General features: G+C 34.1%; 2 protein-coding genes across 3 annotated transcripts; one reads left to right on the top strand and one right to left on the bottom strand.

The window, feature by feature from the left end:
* Window positions 1-67: 67 nt before the first annotated feature.
* Window positions 68-3,727, top strand: LOC114725506 (pyruvate, phosphate dikinase regulatory protein 2-like). Its single transcript, XM_028912025.1, has 4 exons — window positions 68-572; window positions 1,190-1,829; window positions 2,005-2,110; window positions 3,648-3,727. The coding sequence occupies exons 1-3, from the start codon at window positions 126-128 to the stop codon at window positions 2,106-2,108; spliced, it is 1,191 nt and encodes a 396-aa protein (XP_028767858.1). The 5' UTR covers window positions 68-125; the 3' UTR covers window positions 2,109-2,110; window positions 3,648-3,727.
* Window positions 3,667-6,625, bottom strand: LOC114725508 (uncharacterized). Of its 2 annotated transcripts, none has more exons than XM_028912026.1 (6): window positions 6,373-6,625; window positions 6,214-6,258; window positions 5,915-6,085; window positions 5,195-5,306; window positions 3,844-4,081; window positions 3,667-3,756 (listed from the first exon to the last, which is right to left on the bottom strand). In XM_028912026.1, the coding sequence occupies exons 2-6, from the start codon at window positions 6,232-6,234 to the stop codon at window positions 3,669-3,671; spliced, it is 630 nt and encodes a 209-aa protein (XP_028767859.1). In that variant the 5' UTR covers window positions 6,235-6,258; window positions 6,373-6,625; the 3' UTR covers window positions 3,667-3,668. The 2 variants fall into 2 exon arrangements, with proteins under 2 accessions (XP_028767859.1, XP_028767860.1); XM_028912027.1 differs by having other exon boundaries at window positions 5,195-5,300.
* Between the last annotated feature and the right edge of the window lie 9,923 nt (window positions 6,626-16,548).

Below are 16,548 nucleotides of genomic sequence, written 5' to 3'. Positions count from 1 at the left end.
AAATGAAACAAAAAGAGGTTTTATGTAAATAATACCGCTCCACATTTGTTATAGAAAATCATACAAACGTCAAAGGAGGATGAGATAATTTTGGTATGTGACGCGGCTCTCCCACCTTCACCAACATGGGAACGGTTGCGATGGCGGTTTCGCAATTATGGGCAAATGTGGGAGCCGTCGTGCTCGAAATTAGAGGGTGCGGCCACAACAACCAAATCGAACCAGAAGCGGCATCGGAGCCGCCGAGTCGGAAACTAAAAGGAAGCCCTCGGCTGAACCGCTGGTCGAGAGCTCGAGCGCTTCGCTCCGGTCGCAAATTAGACCGCCCTACTCCCCAAATTCAGACCGTCCAATCCGATGCTTCTCTACCTCCCATCACTCTGTCTCCTGATACAGATGCGTCTGATATCGACGTTGTGGAGGGCGTGGAGGTGAGGGTGTCCAAGTCCATTTATATAGTCTCCGACGGAACTGGTTGGACGGCCGAGCACTGCGTTAACGCTGCCTTGGGTCAGTTTGATTACTGCTTGGTCGATCATGGATGCCCTCTCAGTACCCACTTGTTTTCTGGGGTAATTTGTCCTTCACTTCTCCTTTGCTACGTATTTTCTTCAATCTTGAGTTCCAAACACGATTAATTTCTGTTTGGGGTTTGTGGTAACATTTCATAGGCCGTACTAAATAGTTGGGAGTAAGCTAATTTACCCCCCTTTTGGGTTACGTGTTGCATTTCTAATATCACATTCTGTGAATGCGAAAGTGTGTCATCTAGTCAATGAGCAAGTCTCAAGTAAATCTTTTTGGCTTTGTTTTTTAAGTAGTTTTCTTGGGAGGGTGGGGGTGTGAATTTTGGTTTATAAAATGAAAGTTAGATCCCCCCCCCCCGGGGCGGGTAGCCGTCTCGTACGCAATTGCAATTGTTGTCCAACGGGCAACAGTAATGTGATTGGTGGTAGGTTGAGCGTGCCCTGCAAAGTGACAACCAAAAAAACTAGAAGTAAACTGGACACCTTCTAAGTTGGTTCCCTGTACCTTGCATTATATGTCTAACTTAGTGCACACCTAGACAAGAATTTAACTGCTAACGTGAGTTATTCAAGGCAGAGGAAGCGGGGGGAAATGAAAATAATACCATAACTAGGTTAATGTATGTTGACGCGTTGCGCTGATTTTACTCAATTATTGTCAGATTGATGATGCGGAGAAATTAGTGGAGATCTTAAAGCAGGCAGCCAAGGAAGATGCTTTGGTTGTGTATACTTTAGCTGACCCTTCGATGGCTGCATACGCTAAGCAGGCTTGCAAGTTATGGGGTGTACGATCCACTGACGTATTAGGTCCAATAATTGAGGAAATTTCTTCTCATCTTGGGGTCTCACCATCTGGGCTTCCCCGTGGGGCTTCTGGCCGGAAGCTTCCACTTTCTGATGAATACTTTCGCCGTATTGAAGCTGTTGAATTCACCATCAAGCAAGATGATGGGGCATGTCCCCAGAATTTGGCCAAGGCTGACATTATTCTTACTGGTGTTTCGCGGACTGGCAAGACGCCATTATCAATTTATCTAGCACAAAAAGGTTACAAAGTGGCAAATGTACCCATTGTGATGGGTGTGGAAATGCCAAAGACTCTTTTTAAGGTGGATGTAAACAAGGTTTTTGGCTTAACTATAAACCCCGTAGTCCTGCAGAACATAAGAAAAGCAAGGGCTAGAACTCTGGGATTCAGTCCAGAATCAAGGAGCAATTACTCAGAGATGGATTATGTTAGACAGGAACTGGAATTTGCGGGAAGACTCTTTGCTGAGAACCCTGTCTGGCCAGTGATTGGTAAGAAATCTAGTGCCATCATGTTCCCATTTCTGTGCCTTTTCACTCTTTATATGTTCCTATGAATTTTTATTTGTAAAATATCATAATTACACAATAGTAATTATTGTGATTTTTTTTCTTATTTCTTTCAATTAGTCTCTAACAGAACCGTAATCTGTTGCTCCAACTTCAGATGTGACGGGAAAAGCAATAGAAGAAACTGCAGCGGTTATATTGAGGCTCTACCATGACCGGAAGCAAAAGTTCATGATGCCAAGGATCTCAAAACGCTATTAAAGGTGACAATTTTGTTTGCCTGATGTTAAACCACTAGTTGTGAAGTCTCGAATTGTATATTGTGTAATGTATACTTATATAATGCGAATTTCATTATTTCATATCAGTGTATATTAGAGGAGGGTAAAATGTTACCGTCAATTTTAAAGTTTTGGTCCACAAATGCTTGCTCTTACAAAGAATGCTTATTAATCTGCCACGTCAAAAGTTGAATAGTATCTTAATAGGCCCAGAAACCGAGCATATACCTAAAAGGTGTTTGCTTTGATGAACCTGGTGGGAACTGTGAAACTGCAAATCCATACATTAGTGAATGTTGGTGGCATTTCTTCATCAGCGGAAATTCTCATGGATTTAATCGATAGTGGGAAATGCGCTTTTGTTAACCTTCAAGCTGAAGGAAGTGCTATTATATCAAATCAATTAAAGATTTCTCAATGGCTTCATATACTAACTGTTAAAACATCAGCATAAGCAAGCTTCTAAGTGGATGTAATTTTGGACATCGATTGTCTTTATTATGGCCCATCTTATTGGCAGTACCTGTCAAATTATATCGTGAGGTTTTTGAATAACCTCTTACGAATTCTTGATCAGTAGTGTCTAGTGCACGCAGGGTTGGTAGTATTCCGTACCTAACACTTCGCATCTGAAATTGCTCAAAGTAACTCTGATCTTTCATACCTAACCTATGACAGTACTGAAAGCGTCCATAGACAAAAGAACATTCTTTGTCCCGGGAAAGGCAATCGTGGACTGCCCTACTTCTTACAAAAAGTTAATAGCTCCCGAACACGCGCGTTCATGCCTCCTGTCTACGCAAACACCTGATTATGGCTGTCACAAACATAATTTGGTTCTCAACTCTTTTGTTTATTTGCTCACATGAAAGTTACAAGCTCAAAATTGCACCTACGATTAGGATTGCATGTAAGAACCAAATACAAAAGAACAGAACAGCATGATCCAAGGAAGGAAAAAGCAAGGCTAAATAAAGTGGCCAGGGAGAGGAGAACAGTGACACTCTAATCCTTCACTGAGCCGTGCAATACTAAAAAACACGACATATTTCTAAGTGGATTCTGTTTCACGTCTTCTGTTGTTTCCCATTCCTCTAAGTGGAAGTGAGTATGACTTTGCAATGACATCATGAATTCGCCAAAGAGTTGAATCCCTAAGTAACTGATTTTGACGTCAAGAAGGTTGTAGAAATTTCATCGGCTTATAAACGCCAGCAGTTCTATCTTCGGTGAACTGATTTCCTCTTCTTCCTTAAGCTGCAATTCTTCTGCAAGAAAATTTTTAGATACACATAATGTATCATTTGGCTGTAGAATGAAGCAACGAAAACCTGTTAAACCGAGTGTTCAGGGAGGCAATGAGTTCCACTATCACTGAAGCACCCGTTTTGATTTGTTTTTATTGGCTCCTAGTACTGGCTGGTTGTTAACTAGGACTTCTGAGAATTTCTATCCTTCCGTGAAACTTGTATTGTAAATGTTCAATCCTTGGTTTCTAACTTATATATCTTCACTTCAGATGCATGGTCCTCCGGTTATCTCATTGCTGCCAATCAACCCCATTTTCATCACTTTGCTTGCCGATTGCAAGGGTGAAGTATATCAACAACATAGTTCCCATGCTTGACCTGTGTTAAAAGCAGAACCAGACATTAGGAATTGAAGGGAATATAACAGACGAGGCCATGAATGGAGCTGTATCATATATATCTTACAAGGTGGCGAAGAACAGAAGAACCCTCCTAGGATCGAGGATCCGGAAAGAAGGCCTCTTGAAACTGTTTCGCCGGGATACTCCTTTGCTTTCAATGGCCGTGGCGGCTGCGGCGGTGGTACTGATATTGCTGGTTGTGATGGTAATCTGATGATGGACCTGTGAATTGGTGGAGTGATCAGTGGACCCTACGGTCACCATCCCGGGCTTTTCAGGCGTGCAAGACCCCATCAGAGTAGCTGCAGATCAATGATACCGTACCCCAACATTAATGCAACAAATTTGTTGGTTCGCAAGCTTGTTCAAGTCTCTGCCATAGCCAATTCTCGTGGCCCCACTCAGGGGTATTATCATGGTACAAATACACCCTTATAATCTGTACCCCTACCAAACTAGGAGGATTTACTTGGGAATATTAGGGAAAGTCTCCCATTAAAGTGGGAAGAACCTAAATGATACTACATGTATATAAAAGTTGCAAAGTATTAGGTTCTTTTCCCCAATATAATTTGAGTCTAGTATAAGAGATTCATCAAGATTACAGTAAGACTCAAAGCGTTTACTGAAGTATTTCCATATTATTCATTAATAAGATTCTTATTTCCAAAAAATCTCGTATCTTTACCAGAGATGGGTCAACTTCTTGTTAACAGATCAGTTTTCAAATATACTTATCAAAGGATTTGTTGGCATTTCCTGTTTTGCTATGAGTGATTTTCAAATAAATTTAATTTATTAGAAAAGGGGTAATAAGATAGTTCCACTGTGAAAGGTAGGTTTCGTGTTGGTTGGACGCTTCAACTAATTTTCCCATCACTTGAATACCGAGGTGGTTGGTTTTACATCAAATCAGTTTCTTCCACGCTATGGTAACAAGTAAATCTTACTTAATAAAGTGGTAAAAGGGGTTGATGCACAAATCATCTTTTAAGTACAAACAAGTTAATGAAAATTCTTATTTATGAATAGATGAGTATATGATTACCAACCATGTTTGAATGTCGTTTCCTAGAACCATGGTGGATCTGGGATTATGGCTTATAATAATAATAATTATAAGTATAATAATAAGATCAGAATCATTAACATTAACAACAAGATGAGACCTGACACTAAGGAGACACCACCATGGGGCTGACACACAATTACAGGTTGGTGATGGAAAATATTAATATTAATATTTACTAATATTTAATTTATTATTATTACACATCACCGTACACGGACCTAAGCTAAGGTATGGTGATATTATAATTTTATGGCCATCTACAAGATGCGATTTCGTCTTTTTAAAAAAAAAGGAAGAAAACAATAAATGATTTTGCGTATATTTTTGTAAAGGGCAGTGGTACCTTTAGGTGAGCCTGTTGTAGGGACACTATCCCTATCATGAAGGGCAGCACTGCCATTGATCTTCTTGTCGCCCCCACGCTGAGATCCTTTCCTGGAAAGGTTCCTCTGCAACTATTTTTTGCTTTTTTAAAATAAAGACAAATTTTTTCTAAACTAATAGTGGCCCTGGCCAAAAAGATCTAAACTGGAACCAAGTTCAACCTATTAGGTGTCTGGTTAAATTATGAAACTTAAAGTAATTGCCTTTGTTATTTTTTTTCCCCCACAAGAACACATAAGAGAATAACAATTAATTGCTTTGGATATTGAAAAATGCTACAGTGGCCGAAAAAGTACAGTAAGGGGCATGTTGGGGAGGGGTTAAGTAGGAGTTACACAAAGTGAAAGACGGTTTAATTAATTAAAAGGCTGCTCTAATTTCAACGTTTCATTAATTTTAAATTGAGAAAAGGGATAGAGTCTGAAGAGAGAGTAATAAAGCTTGAGAAAGACATTCTGTTGCAATGGCCGTAAACTTTAATGGAAGTTGATGACAAGCTGAAAGCAACGCCGTGTTATCTGAGCCAAGTTTTAATTTATGGTGAAGAATTAAGAAATTATTTTTTCATTAAAAAAAAACTTGGGATTGACAGTTTCAAATTATAGATAGTAATGGATAGATTCGAAGGAAAAAGTGGTAAAGTATGAATTAAATTAATCGAAAGAAGAAAAAAGCTTACTGTAATTCTGGAATTGGGATGGTTATCTTTATTGATGGCGGAAGGGAAGGCGTCCATGTCAATCACAAAGTTATCAGATTTCTCGGGTGTGTATTGAAAGGCGTCCATGTGATCTGAAACTGAGATTTTCTGGTTCGCCCTGTTCTGTTCTGAGGACGAAGAACCTGAGTCCTGAAAAAAGCAGAGTTATGAAGGATCTGTGAGTGGAAATTATGAGGATGATGAAGAATGACCCAGAAATTCAATGGAACAGTTTTGGCGATGAAAATTGAGAGATAACCCAGAAAACGAACACTCACCAACTTTGGAATTTCCGCCATTTCCGTCGCTTTCAAAGGAGGAAACTGAAAAAACCGAAGTCAGAACGAAGGAACAAGTACCGAAAAGGATCAACCACAGCCACCTGAAAGATAACCCAGAAAATTCTTCGTTCTTCTGGAAAACCCTTCCCCACTTACAGAAGATAAGGTCTTCGTCTTCAAAAGTAGCTGGGTCTCCTCTGCTTTATGTTTCAGAAGCTGGCTTCAACGAGAAACACGGTGTGAAGCTTGTTTGTTTGCCGAGAAAATTGTATAATCGAGGGCGAACTGACATATACCTACTCTGTTTCTGGTGGGATTAACCAGGATGATTTTTCTTGGGAGGATGAACCGATACGAAAAGAAACTATGAGCAAGTTGAAGGAGGAAGATGACGAAGAAAGAGCAGGAGTGAGGGTTGGAAATTTCAGCCGGTCGTCATATGGCCTATATATATACGCGCCCACACACATGTATAATACATACGTACATACTCTGTGTGTGTGTGTGTGTGAGAGAGAGAGAGGAAAAAATTGATATTGATATGGTGGAATTGTTGAGGTTTGTCCCCGTGAAGTTAACGTTTAGCAGATGCTCACGTCTCCGGAGTATGTTTTAAGGTGATTGACTGACGAAAGTCACCAGTTAATCCCTTCGTCGTTATCCTTAACCCCTACTTCCACCCGCCGTTTCTATTTTCACAAATAGAATGAGATATAATAAAGTAATAAAGGAATAAATTAATAAAGTTGAAAAAAATGAAATTCATATTTGCAACTCTTAAATAAAAATAAATAAATATTTTATTTAATATTTTTTATCTTCTTTAAGAGTAATTTTAAAATTCATTTCTTATTGATGCCACTCTGACTATTTCAAATAACGGGTTCAGGTGTGGGTAAACGTCAATGATTTTGAAAAAAAGAAAAACTAGTAAATTTAATCTAGAAAAATATATTCTTTCATTCCGAAAGCTTTCGGGTCAGCTTGGGTCAGCGTTTTTGTATAATTTTCATTATGAAATTAGTCATTATAATTATTATGAGCTTTGATAAAAATTCTTGACAATATTGTTGTTACTAATGTGATGCAGTAAAAGTGTTTGGTAGTGGAAGTAATTTTAATTCAAGATAACCAAAAATTGATTTCTTGATTAAAAAATTACATAAGCTTGAACCAAATTGATAACGATTATGGGGACAAAAAATTATATTTTCCCCTTTAATCTAATTTAACATATTATCACAAAATTTGACAGAACAATAACAGCTATATGATAATTTATATATTATAATATTGAAATTTTAGTTTACTTTTTACGCCATTTGATAATGATAATTTCGATAACAAAAACAAGAAAAAGCTATTTGAAATTTTCAGGAAAATAAATGAATAATACCACAAAGCCTTTGCATCAACTGATAAGAAATCATTCCTGCTTAATTAACAAGCAGTTTTGTGTGCAAGTTTTGAGTATGCAGCCACAATAATTATTTAGAGGTAGTAAGGCACCCCATTTGCTCGAATGACTGATAATGGAATTCAAAATCAATATAATAAAAGTAATAATAACAACAGGTGTTTTTTCGAAAATCAAGTATCCTGATGGAAACATTGCGAATTGATAATATATGTCGTACCTAATAATTCAGCAATAATATAACATCACGCAAGGATGACAAAGAAGCAAGTTTTGGTCAACGATTTGACAGCAAAGGTGGGGATTATCCATTTCCATTAACCCTTTATTATTTTACACTAAATACGCCAATGATGGTGCCCATTAATAATATCAACTTATATAAAAAGCAGAAAATAGGAGAAATTACATTTAATAGACATCGTCAAAAATGGGAGGTTACATATTTATATGTGACGCCTCCTTTATTTGTGGTACATAAAATGAAATAAATAGCTAAGTATATTTAGTGAAGACGTCAAGTAAGTATCACGAGGAACTACAGACTTTTCCACCCAAATCTTAATCGTTACTTCTCACAATCTTATATCCCTATTTTCCCTTTATTTCTGTGTTTTTGATATGCGTTTATATGAAAAATCAGAAAATGACACCGCAATATATATATATATATATATATATAAACACACTTATGTAGCTTGTTGAATTCCATTTAATTATAAACAATAAATAACATAATTTCTTAATCCTATTATATAACTGCTAATTAAGTTTAAGAGATTATTCTTTTCTTGCCGCTTGCCCCTTAGTTAAATCATTTTTTGAAATTATCTATGAGAACGATTCCTGAGAGAACAAAGGCACTCTGAGAATTGCCTATTTTTGGTCAATGCCATCAAAAAGAATTTTATATATATATATATATATATATATAATTGATACACTTTTTGTTAGTATAGTACGTAGGATAGCATTTGATAGATGTGCAGATCATAAAGAAATAATAGAAATGCGTAGGCTTAAGCTTTTCAGAAAACAGCAGATGCAGACCCCACCATCTTCTGAAATGTGCATACTTTTAACAGTGTGAATGTGTATATAGCCGCGACTTGCAAATACCCCCACTCGTTAATTACGTTTAAATTGGGCCCAAAAAAAATAAATTGGGAAAAATAGGAAAATGACAAAAAAAAACACTTGTTGAATTTCAAAAAAAATAAATAGATTATGCTGATCATTCTTATGATAATTTTGAGATGTCAGAATCACCTATTTAACATTTTAAAATTTAACAAGTATTTTTTAATTGTTTTTCCAAAAAAAGTATTGTATAATTTATAATATAAATGAGAACTTCAAAGTTTCACACAGCAGATTATAAGCAGCGTGTTTGCTAATAAAGCATAAAAGTTTTTATATATTGTCATTATTCAAGCAATAATAACGTTTTAGGTTTGTTAAATTTCTGAATATATATATAGTAAGTATCTGTTACCTTAAAAATAGATGATTATTCAGAAATAATTTCAAATAGATAATATGTTAGTTACACGTACGGTACTATTCATGATCTATTCAAATAGATAGATATATATATGTTTATATCGCTATAAAGAAAGTTAATCTTCATGCTTACTCCAAAAACCTACCATCATTTTTTTCATCTAACCAAAAGAAATTCAATGTTGACAGTTGAGTGGTCAGAGGAAAGGAAAGGCACAAAGGTTACCTAACTTGAGAAAATTTCAATTATAGAAACCTGAGAGATCAATATGATTCACTTAAAATTTCAAACTGCGGAAAAAAAAAAACAAAAAACCTCCAACATCAAAGATTTTTGGCCTAGAAATATTCTTAACTGATGATTGGCTTATTTCCATCGGGACGTGAAACTTTTGGAAGAACCTTTCGCAATAAGGATTTAAATATATATATATATATATATATATATATATATATATATATAACACTACTTTTTTCAAACTTACTTTACAAATTAAATACCACCTTCATTACTTAATATAAGAGCTAATTGACTAATTTGAATAAAATAAAAAAATAGTTAAATTAGTTATTTCTAATAAATAAGTGTTGTTTTCCTTAAAATATCTTTACTAATAATATATATTAGCTAGAATTACAATTTGATGAAATATTTAATATATGTAACTATTATAAAGACTATTAAAAAAAAAGATAAATATGAGAGACAAAGTGGATTGAGATAATATATTTAGGACCAAACTAAATATTAAACTAGCTCTTATATTAAAAACAGGAGGTCGTCATACGAGGATTTAATTCATGTATGGATTTTGAGCTAGGGACGTGTAATTAAATAAAGATCAGCACATCCTTGTAATTATGAAAACGTGAGTACGCATATGAGTTGGCGCAAATGGTTAAAGAATCCGAACCCGGCTGACTCTCTTTGACCATCATTAATTAGTTATGATCGATCTTCAAATAAAATTATGGTTAATTATAATCATATATAGTTACAGATATATCATTTCTGGCTTGAAGATGTATATTAAACACATACAACAATCCCAAGTAAAATTAATTAGCTGACCGATGAGTAAAGCTCGTTAAATCATCACGTAGCTATGCTCTTGAATATGATATGATTATTTGTTTTCCTCGTGAAACAACGACGATATATTTATCCCAAGTCTCATTATTAAGTCAAAGGATGCATCAGTAAGCAATCCTTGTGATCTTCAGTTACAACTACTTAAGACCTACTGATCAGGCAATTAATTATATTCAAAATACTAATATAATATAATACTACTCCGGTTCTAAATATAAAACCCTTTTTCTAGTGTAAATTACACTATAAAAAGAGTCTTATATTTAGGATTAGAGGAGTATGATATAAAGGTGTATCATGCCAAAGCCATATGCGGAGGGACTAAGCTCCTCACTATCATAATTATACCAATTGATATTAAAAGTTCAAGACTTTTTATATCGGTTTACCCTTATTGTAGTGCTTTTTAATTGCTGTAAAGAAATGCTTTTTTTTTTTTGGTGCAAGTGAGCATTCAGTTAATCCCGAAAAAATTATTGAGCCAGACAAGTAGAAATGAGAAGGCTCAATCATTTGATGAATTATTATAAATAGTAACTATGAAAGGACACTATATGATGGACACCCATATATAGTAATGCCTAGAATATAAACGCAGAATACAAAACCTAGAAAATTATGACAAATAGCATTACATGAAGGCAGTGTAGCTTTCAGATCTATGTAGAAATACAAGGGCAAGTTGCCAACTAAAGACTCTGAAAGCATATTCAAGGGCGTAGAGTCGTGGAACGAGGAGATATTATATATATATATATATATATATATATATATATATATATGAAGGAGCTCATGATCTATCCATCACATACATGTGATGATGGTTCTGTGTGTTTTGTATGTTTGCTTCTAATAATATAAGTAAATCCAATGTTCATAGTTCACTTTATTCATCTTTCACATTGCTTTGTCCTTTTGTTCCTCACTTGTCAATTCTCTCTCCTTTTCATCACAACTCATTCTCCCACGCTTTTAATTCTCACTTCACAACTTCTTCATCTCCTTATCTTCCTACATATCTACTTCTTTGTTTTAGTCCCAACGGTTTATTCAGAAACTAGTTCGGTATGGTTGAAAAGTTAACCCAGAGAAAATAACCTGATGTGTCTAGAGTATCCTAGAGTTGACTTGAGATAACTCGTTGGGTTGAGTGGATTACCCAGATTATTTTTTCAAAAGAAGACTATTATAGGCACAAAATGACTGTGTGTTTTTTTTCCCTGGGGGGTGGTGGGAAGGATGCTGCTTCAGTTCTTTGGTTCTTACTTTCTCTCATCATCACCAGTTTAATCTTGAGTTAATCCCAATATAACTCACTAACAACCGGTTTGTTGAGTGGTTCCATTTTCAGTACCTTGCAAAAAAGTCATGTTAATATTTATTGACAATAATGAAAATTTGATGACCTTCTATTTATTATGATTTATATATACTTAAAATTTGTCACAAAAATTTTCATGTATAATTTTAAAAAATGACATTTTAGAACGCTACCATAGTGTTTTCAGCTACACTTTGCATTTCAGATGTTACACTAACATAAATTATGTGGTGGAGATAACTTTTAGAATCCAGCTAGCTGATGATAGAGTTACGTGGGGGAGAATGTGGAAGAATGTGTGTGTGAACACAGTAGCTATATATGTACAGTCTCATATTCCCATATTCCAAAATTTATTATTAGATGGAATATTAAGAAATATTTGTGCTATTTTTAAGATATATATTCAAGTCATGTTGAACTGATACTTCATTCATATTTATTCCCAAATAGAACTTAATAAAAATTAATATATGGCCGTTGAAGAAGGAGTCAAGAATTCACTTTTTTTTTTCGAAAATTAAAATTCTGTCCATAAATCAAATCTAATTGAGCATAGTTTACCATCCGATATCAAATCAATGCTCGAGATTAATCTTTGCTGTCCACGAAAAATTCTCTTTAGTCATAAAAAAATAATCTTGTATCTTGTCTTAATTTAGAAGCAAAACGTGTTTGTGGTCTATACATGAGAGAATAAACACACACACACACATGTACACCATCCGTGGTTATATATGAAGACTGCCTAGCCCCCCCCCCCTTTTTTTATTGTAATTTTAGTTAGGGTTAATATAAACTTTAGTCCTTCAAATTTGTTTTTATTTTGATTTTAGTCCTTGAAATTTTAAATCATAGGTTTTGATCTATCAAGTTTTTTTTATTTAAAATACTGGTCCCAATAAAAATATGGATTATTTTGCTTTTTGAGAGACTAAAACCTATAGTTTGAAACTTGATGGACTAAAACCAAAATGAGAACAAATTTGAAAGATCAAAAATTATATTAACCAAAATAAATATAAAGGACACACCTCCCCCCCCCCTTTTTTTTAAATGAAACACTGCACACTTTATATTAGAGATTAGAGGGGGTCCATACTATAATAATCTCTGTTTTAGTGCGATCATGTGTATGTAGTTTAATCAATATGCCTTTCAGAAAAGTAATGCAGGCCGGCCGCAATTATTAATATATAAAATTAGATTTTGTAATGGGAAGAAACAAAAAGAGCGAAGAAAGTACAATTTAATTATAATTAAGGAGGGAGAAGAAATAATGATGGTTTACACAAAATAATCCACTTCCTCTTGTCTTCTACTTCTCTATATTCACACCCACAACCTTCCATATGCATACACACATGCAAAAGTTTTCATCACATCTCAGCCTTATTATATATGCTCATGCATTTTATATATAAACAGTTAATAATTACTCCCTCCAGACAAAGAATTGAATTATATAGATAAAAAATTGTTTAAAATTGATTAAAAATAATAAATATGTAAAAATACATTTTATTTTGAAAATTACCCTTATTTTATAGAGAAAGTGAAAAAGGTAGGTAATTAATGCAGTGATATACCATAACCTGTAGCTAATGGAAAATGAAAAAGATTGGTTAAAATTTCAGACATCATTTAAGTGTATCTTATAAATAGGATTGAGCCTATCTCAAAAATTTTATTTTATATAGAATAACAAGAAGTATTAAGAACCTAAAAAGGTATTTGTTCAGACCATCAAAGTATCAAGCATTATGGACAACAATATAAAATAAGATCATGCTTGCCTTATTATTAATTGGCGTGTAATTTGGCCGGTTCAAATTCCACCACAAATCTTCTTGACCACTTTCCCAACCAAAAAAAAAAAAGAAAAAGAAAGAAACTGTGCCTTCCATTAAAATTCAAACTCCAGTATTACTTCAGTGCCATAGATAAATATTGGTTAATAGTTATCGTCATGACGTGACCACATTCTCACCACTAAGAATTTTGTCTCCCAACTTCAACGACACTTGATATAATAACAACCATAAATTATTTCTTAATAAAAGGTATATTATCTCATAACCAATAGCGCAGTAGAATCAATTTTTTTTTTTTTGGCTTTCGTTATTCTTAAATAACCACTTATATATATACCTTGTTAATAAAAAATTGTCATTGTAAAGTTTTGTACCATGAGATAATCTAACTTGTTTGATCTTAACCAATAATAAATATTTTATTCCACTAATAACATTTATTTTGAATGCTCGAGAACAAACATACTCATCTGGTCGTATTTATAAGATAGAAAGAGAAGAAAATTTTTAATCTTAATTTATAATTTTACCTTTTATTTATTATTGTGTTGACTTTATTCTCATATGATATAGTATATATTAAATAGAGACAAAGTTAGAAAGTTATTGAATTTTAAATGAAAATTAATAAAGTTGGAAGAATTACAATGAGGTTCCAAAGAAAAAAAATTACAAAATAAGTCTTAGAGATTGACATTCTCTATTTTAGAACTTGTTATTATAGGTTGCTTAGATTGTTATTGGAACATTTTAGTAATTATTTCCCTTTCTTGAAACTTGATTGTAATTCTTCTAATAAATTTTTAGGTTTTTATTGGTCTATATAAAATATGTTGGAAGTGACTTATAAGTAGCACCAGAAAAGTAATACGTATTGTTAATCACTTTATTAAAATTTGAGAAATTATTAAATTTGTAAATAGATATAAATTAATTGAACTAAACACTCACAATTTCTTTACTTTAATCATCAATTATAACTTACAAACATAAACCTAAAAAAACACACACAATAACGACGACGCAACAACAACTAATCAAATTGGTGACAACTCAATAGAAAATAAATTAAAGTTATCTAGTTTGTGAAAACAGCTAAAAAAAGATGGTATCAAAACTAAGATACCGACCTAAATCCAGGGAGGTTTTGAGGTTGGGTGCTACTCATCGTCTTTTTATGGCCCTGGTCTTTTTACATTGAGTTGAACAATTTGTAAAAGAAGGTCCCAAGAGCAAGAGAAAACAAAAATGACAACATCTTCAATAGGTTTGGTGAATAGCACACAAAAGATACGCAAACCAAAGGGAAAAAGCGGTTGGTGGGGATGTAATCATAGCAAGCTTGCTTTTCTGCATCATTTAGCTTGCAATAGATTGACCACCACCCCACAAATTGTTGTTCCTATATTAAAATCAAAAGTTATATACATATATATAGCTAATTGTAAAAATATAATAGGTATGTTTATTTATGTGTTTCTTATATTTTATTGTTCAACACATATATATATAATATATATATATAGTTGAGGTGTCAAACTCTTAGTATATTATATTGAAAGGGCACTGTGCGCCATCATGAGCATGTTAGCCGAATTTAGACACACGCTTTGACGTTATTGGCCATATATATGAGGCCAAACACAAGAGTGCTTTAGAGAATATTCGCCTCATTATTGGGTGGGACGGCTTCAACCCTCAAAATTAAGATTATTACACACACACACACACCCCAACCAAAACCCAAACTTGGAAGCAAAAGCCACTTCATGATTTGTAATCACACCCCACCTTGTTTCATTATTCCTTATTTTATAATATCTTTAGGGTTATAACTAGCTAATTAAACATGCATGGGCCAGTATTAATTTATTGGTATTTTCTTGAAACAAGGAAAACAAAAGATAAATTAAATATCATGGATATTTTGGTGTTTGCCACATAAATTCGTTTGCTTTCGTCATATTATAATTTGTCGACCATATTGTCTTTACACCATACTAGAAGAAAGAGCCAAAGCGGTTTTATGTGGCTTACATACGAAGCATATCAGTTGGGAATAGAGGTTTCGTCTTTGCATTGTTGCACAGTGAAGCTGGAGCCAACCATTGGGGTTATCCTCATCAAAAACTGGGAACAACATCCTTATCACCCAAACCTTTCGCATTCAGTGTGATAGAGAAAAGAGAAATAAGCATAAATCGGCACTCTGCAATATTTCGTCACGAGCTCCTCACGTAGGGCACTGAAAACTATGTGTTTGGCTTCACCTGCACTTCATTCCAACCAACACGTTTATGGGGGACTATTACTTTTTGTATCCTTCTGCTGCTCATTAGTTAACTATATTTCACCCTCAACTCGGCATACAGGGATTTACATACTTTTCTTGTTATAATGCACTTTGAAGAGACTTCACGGAGTACTTGATGAGATATTACTTAAGTTTTTTTAATATAATCTATGTTCAAAGTCATTAGTTACCAGAGAGAATAATGTAATGTAAATTTAAAAATTTTCTATTTAGATATCGGTGGGTAAAATAAAATAAATAATTTATTTCATTTTTAAACAAAGTTAATAACTCAACCAGATGCTTTTGGTCCCAATAAGGTGATTAGAGATGCTTTATAATGAGGACAAGGAGTATATTTTCTGCTAATTGATGATAAGGACCACGTCTTTCTGATCCGTGCTTTCGCTTTCCTGGTGGTAAAGATTTGGGTAATCATCGAAAAAGACTTCATTAGATTCTTGAAATCATGGCTGCTAATTCACGGTGGCCCTATATTAAAAGCTTCAGAGTATAAAAAATATAGCGGACAGTTCCTTGAGCAGTGAGGATAAGCGGTAGTAAGCTCAAATTTACACTTAATCTATCAAATAATTCAACCAAAACTGTACTTAATTATAATCAATCATGATCAACGATTTTGTGTGAAGATATGTATTTTCCATAGTCATCTTTTTTTTTTTTTAACCTTGGGTACAATTTCCACAGTCCTTTAAGGAGCACTCCCAATATTGTTTTGCATTGCCTGGAAAGGATACTCATTCCTGCAGCCAATGCCCTTTTTGGGGCCAATATTCCAATACTCAGAATGTGATTGGGCCCATTTGACTGAGTAGGTAAGCAAAGTTTAGTCAGTAGGCCCAAAATCCAATTTGACGGTGTGGAAATGTG

This window comes from Neltuma alba, unplaced genomic scaffold, assembly GCF_004799145.2.
Source record: "Neltuma alba isolate B1F8T4 unplaced genomic scaffold, ASM479914v2 tig00012254_pilon, whole genome shotgun sequence".
Lineage (NCBI taxonomy): Eukaryota > Viridiplantae > Streptophyta > Magnoliopsida > Fabales > Fabaceae > Neltuma > Neltuma alba.
Note: the sequence above shows the minus strand (reverse complement) of the source record. Positions and strands in the feature narration are given on the sequence as shown.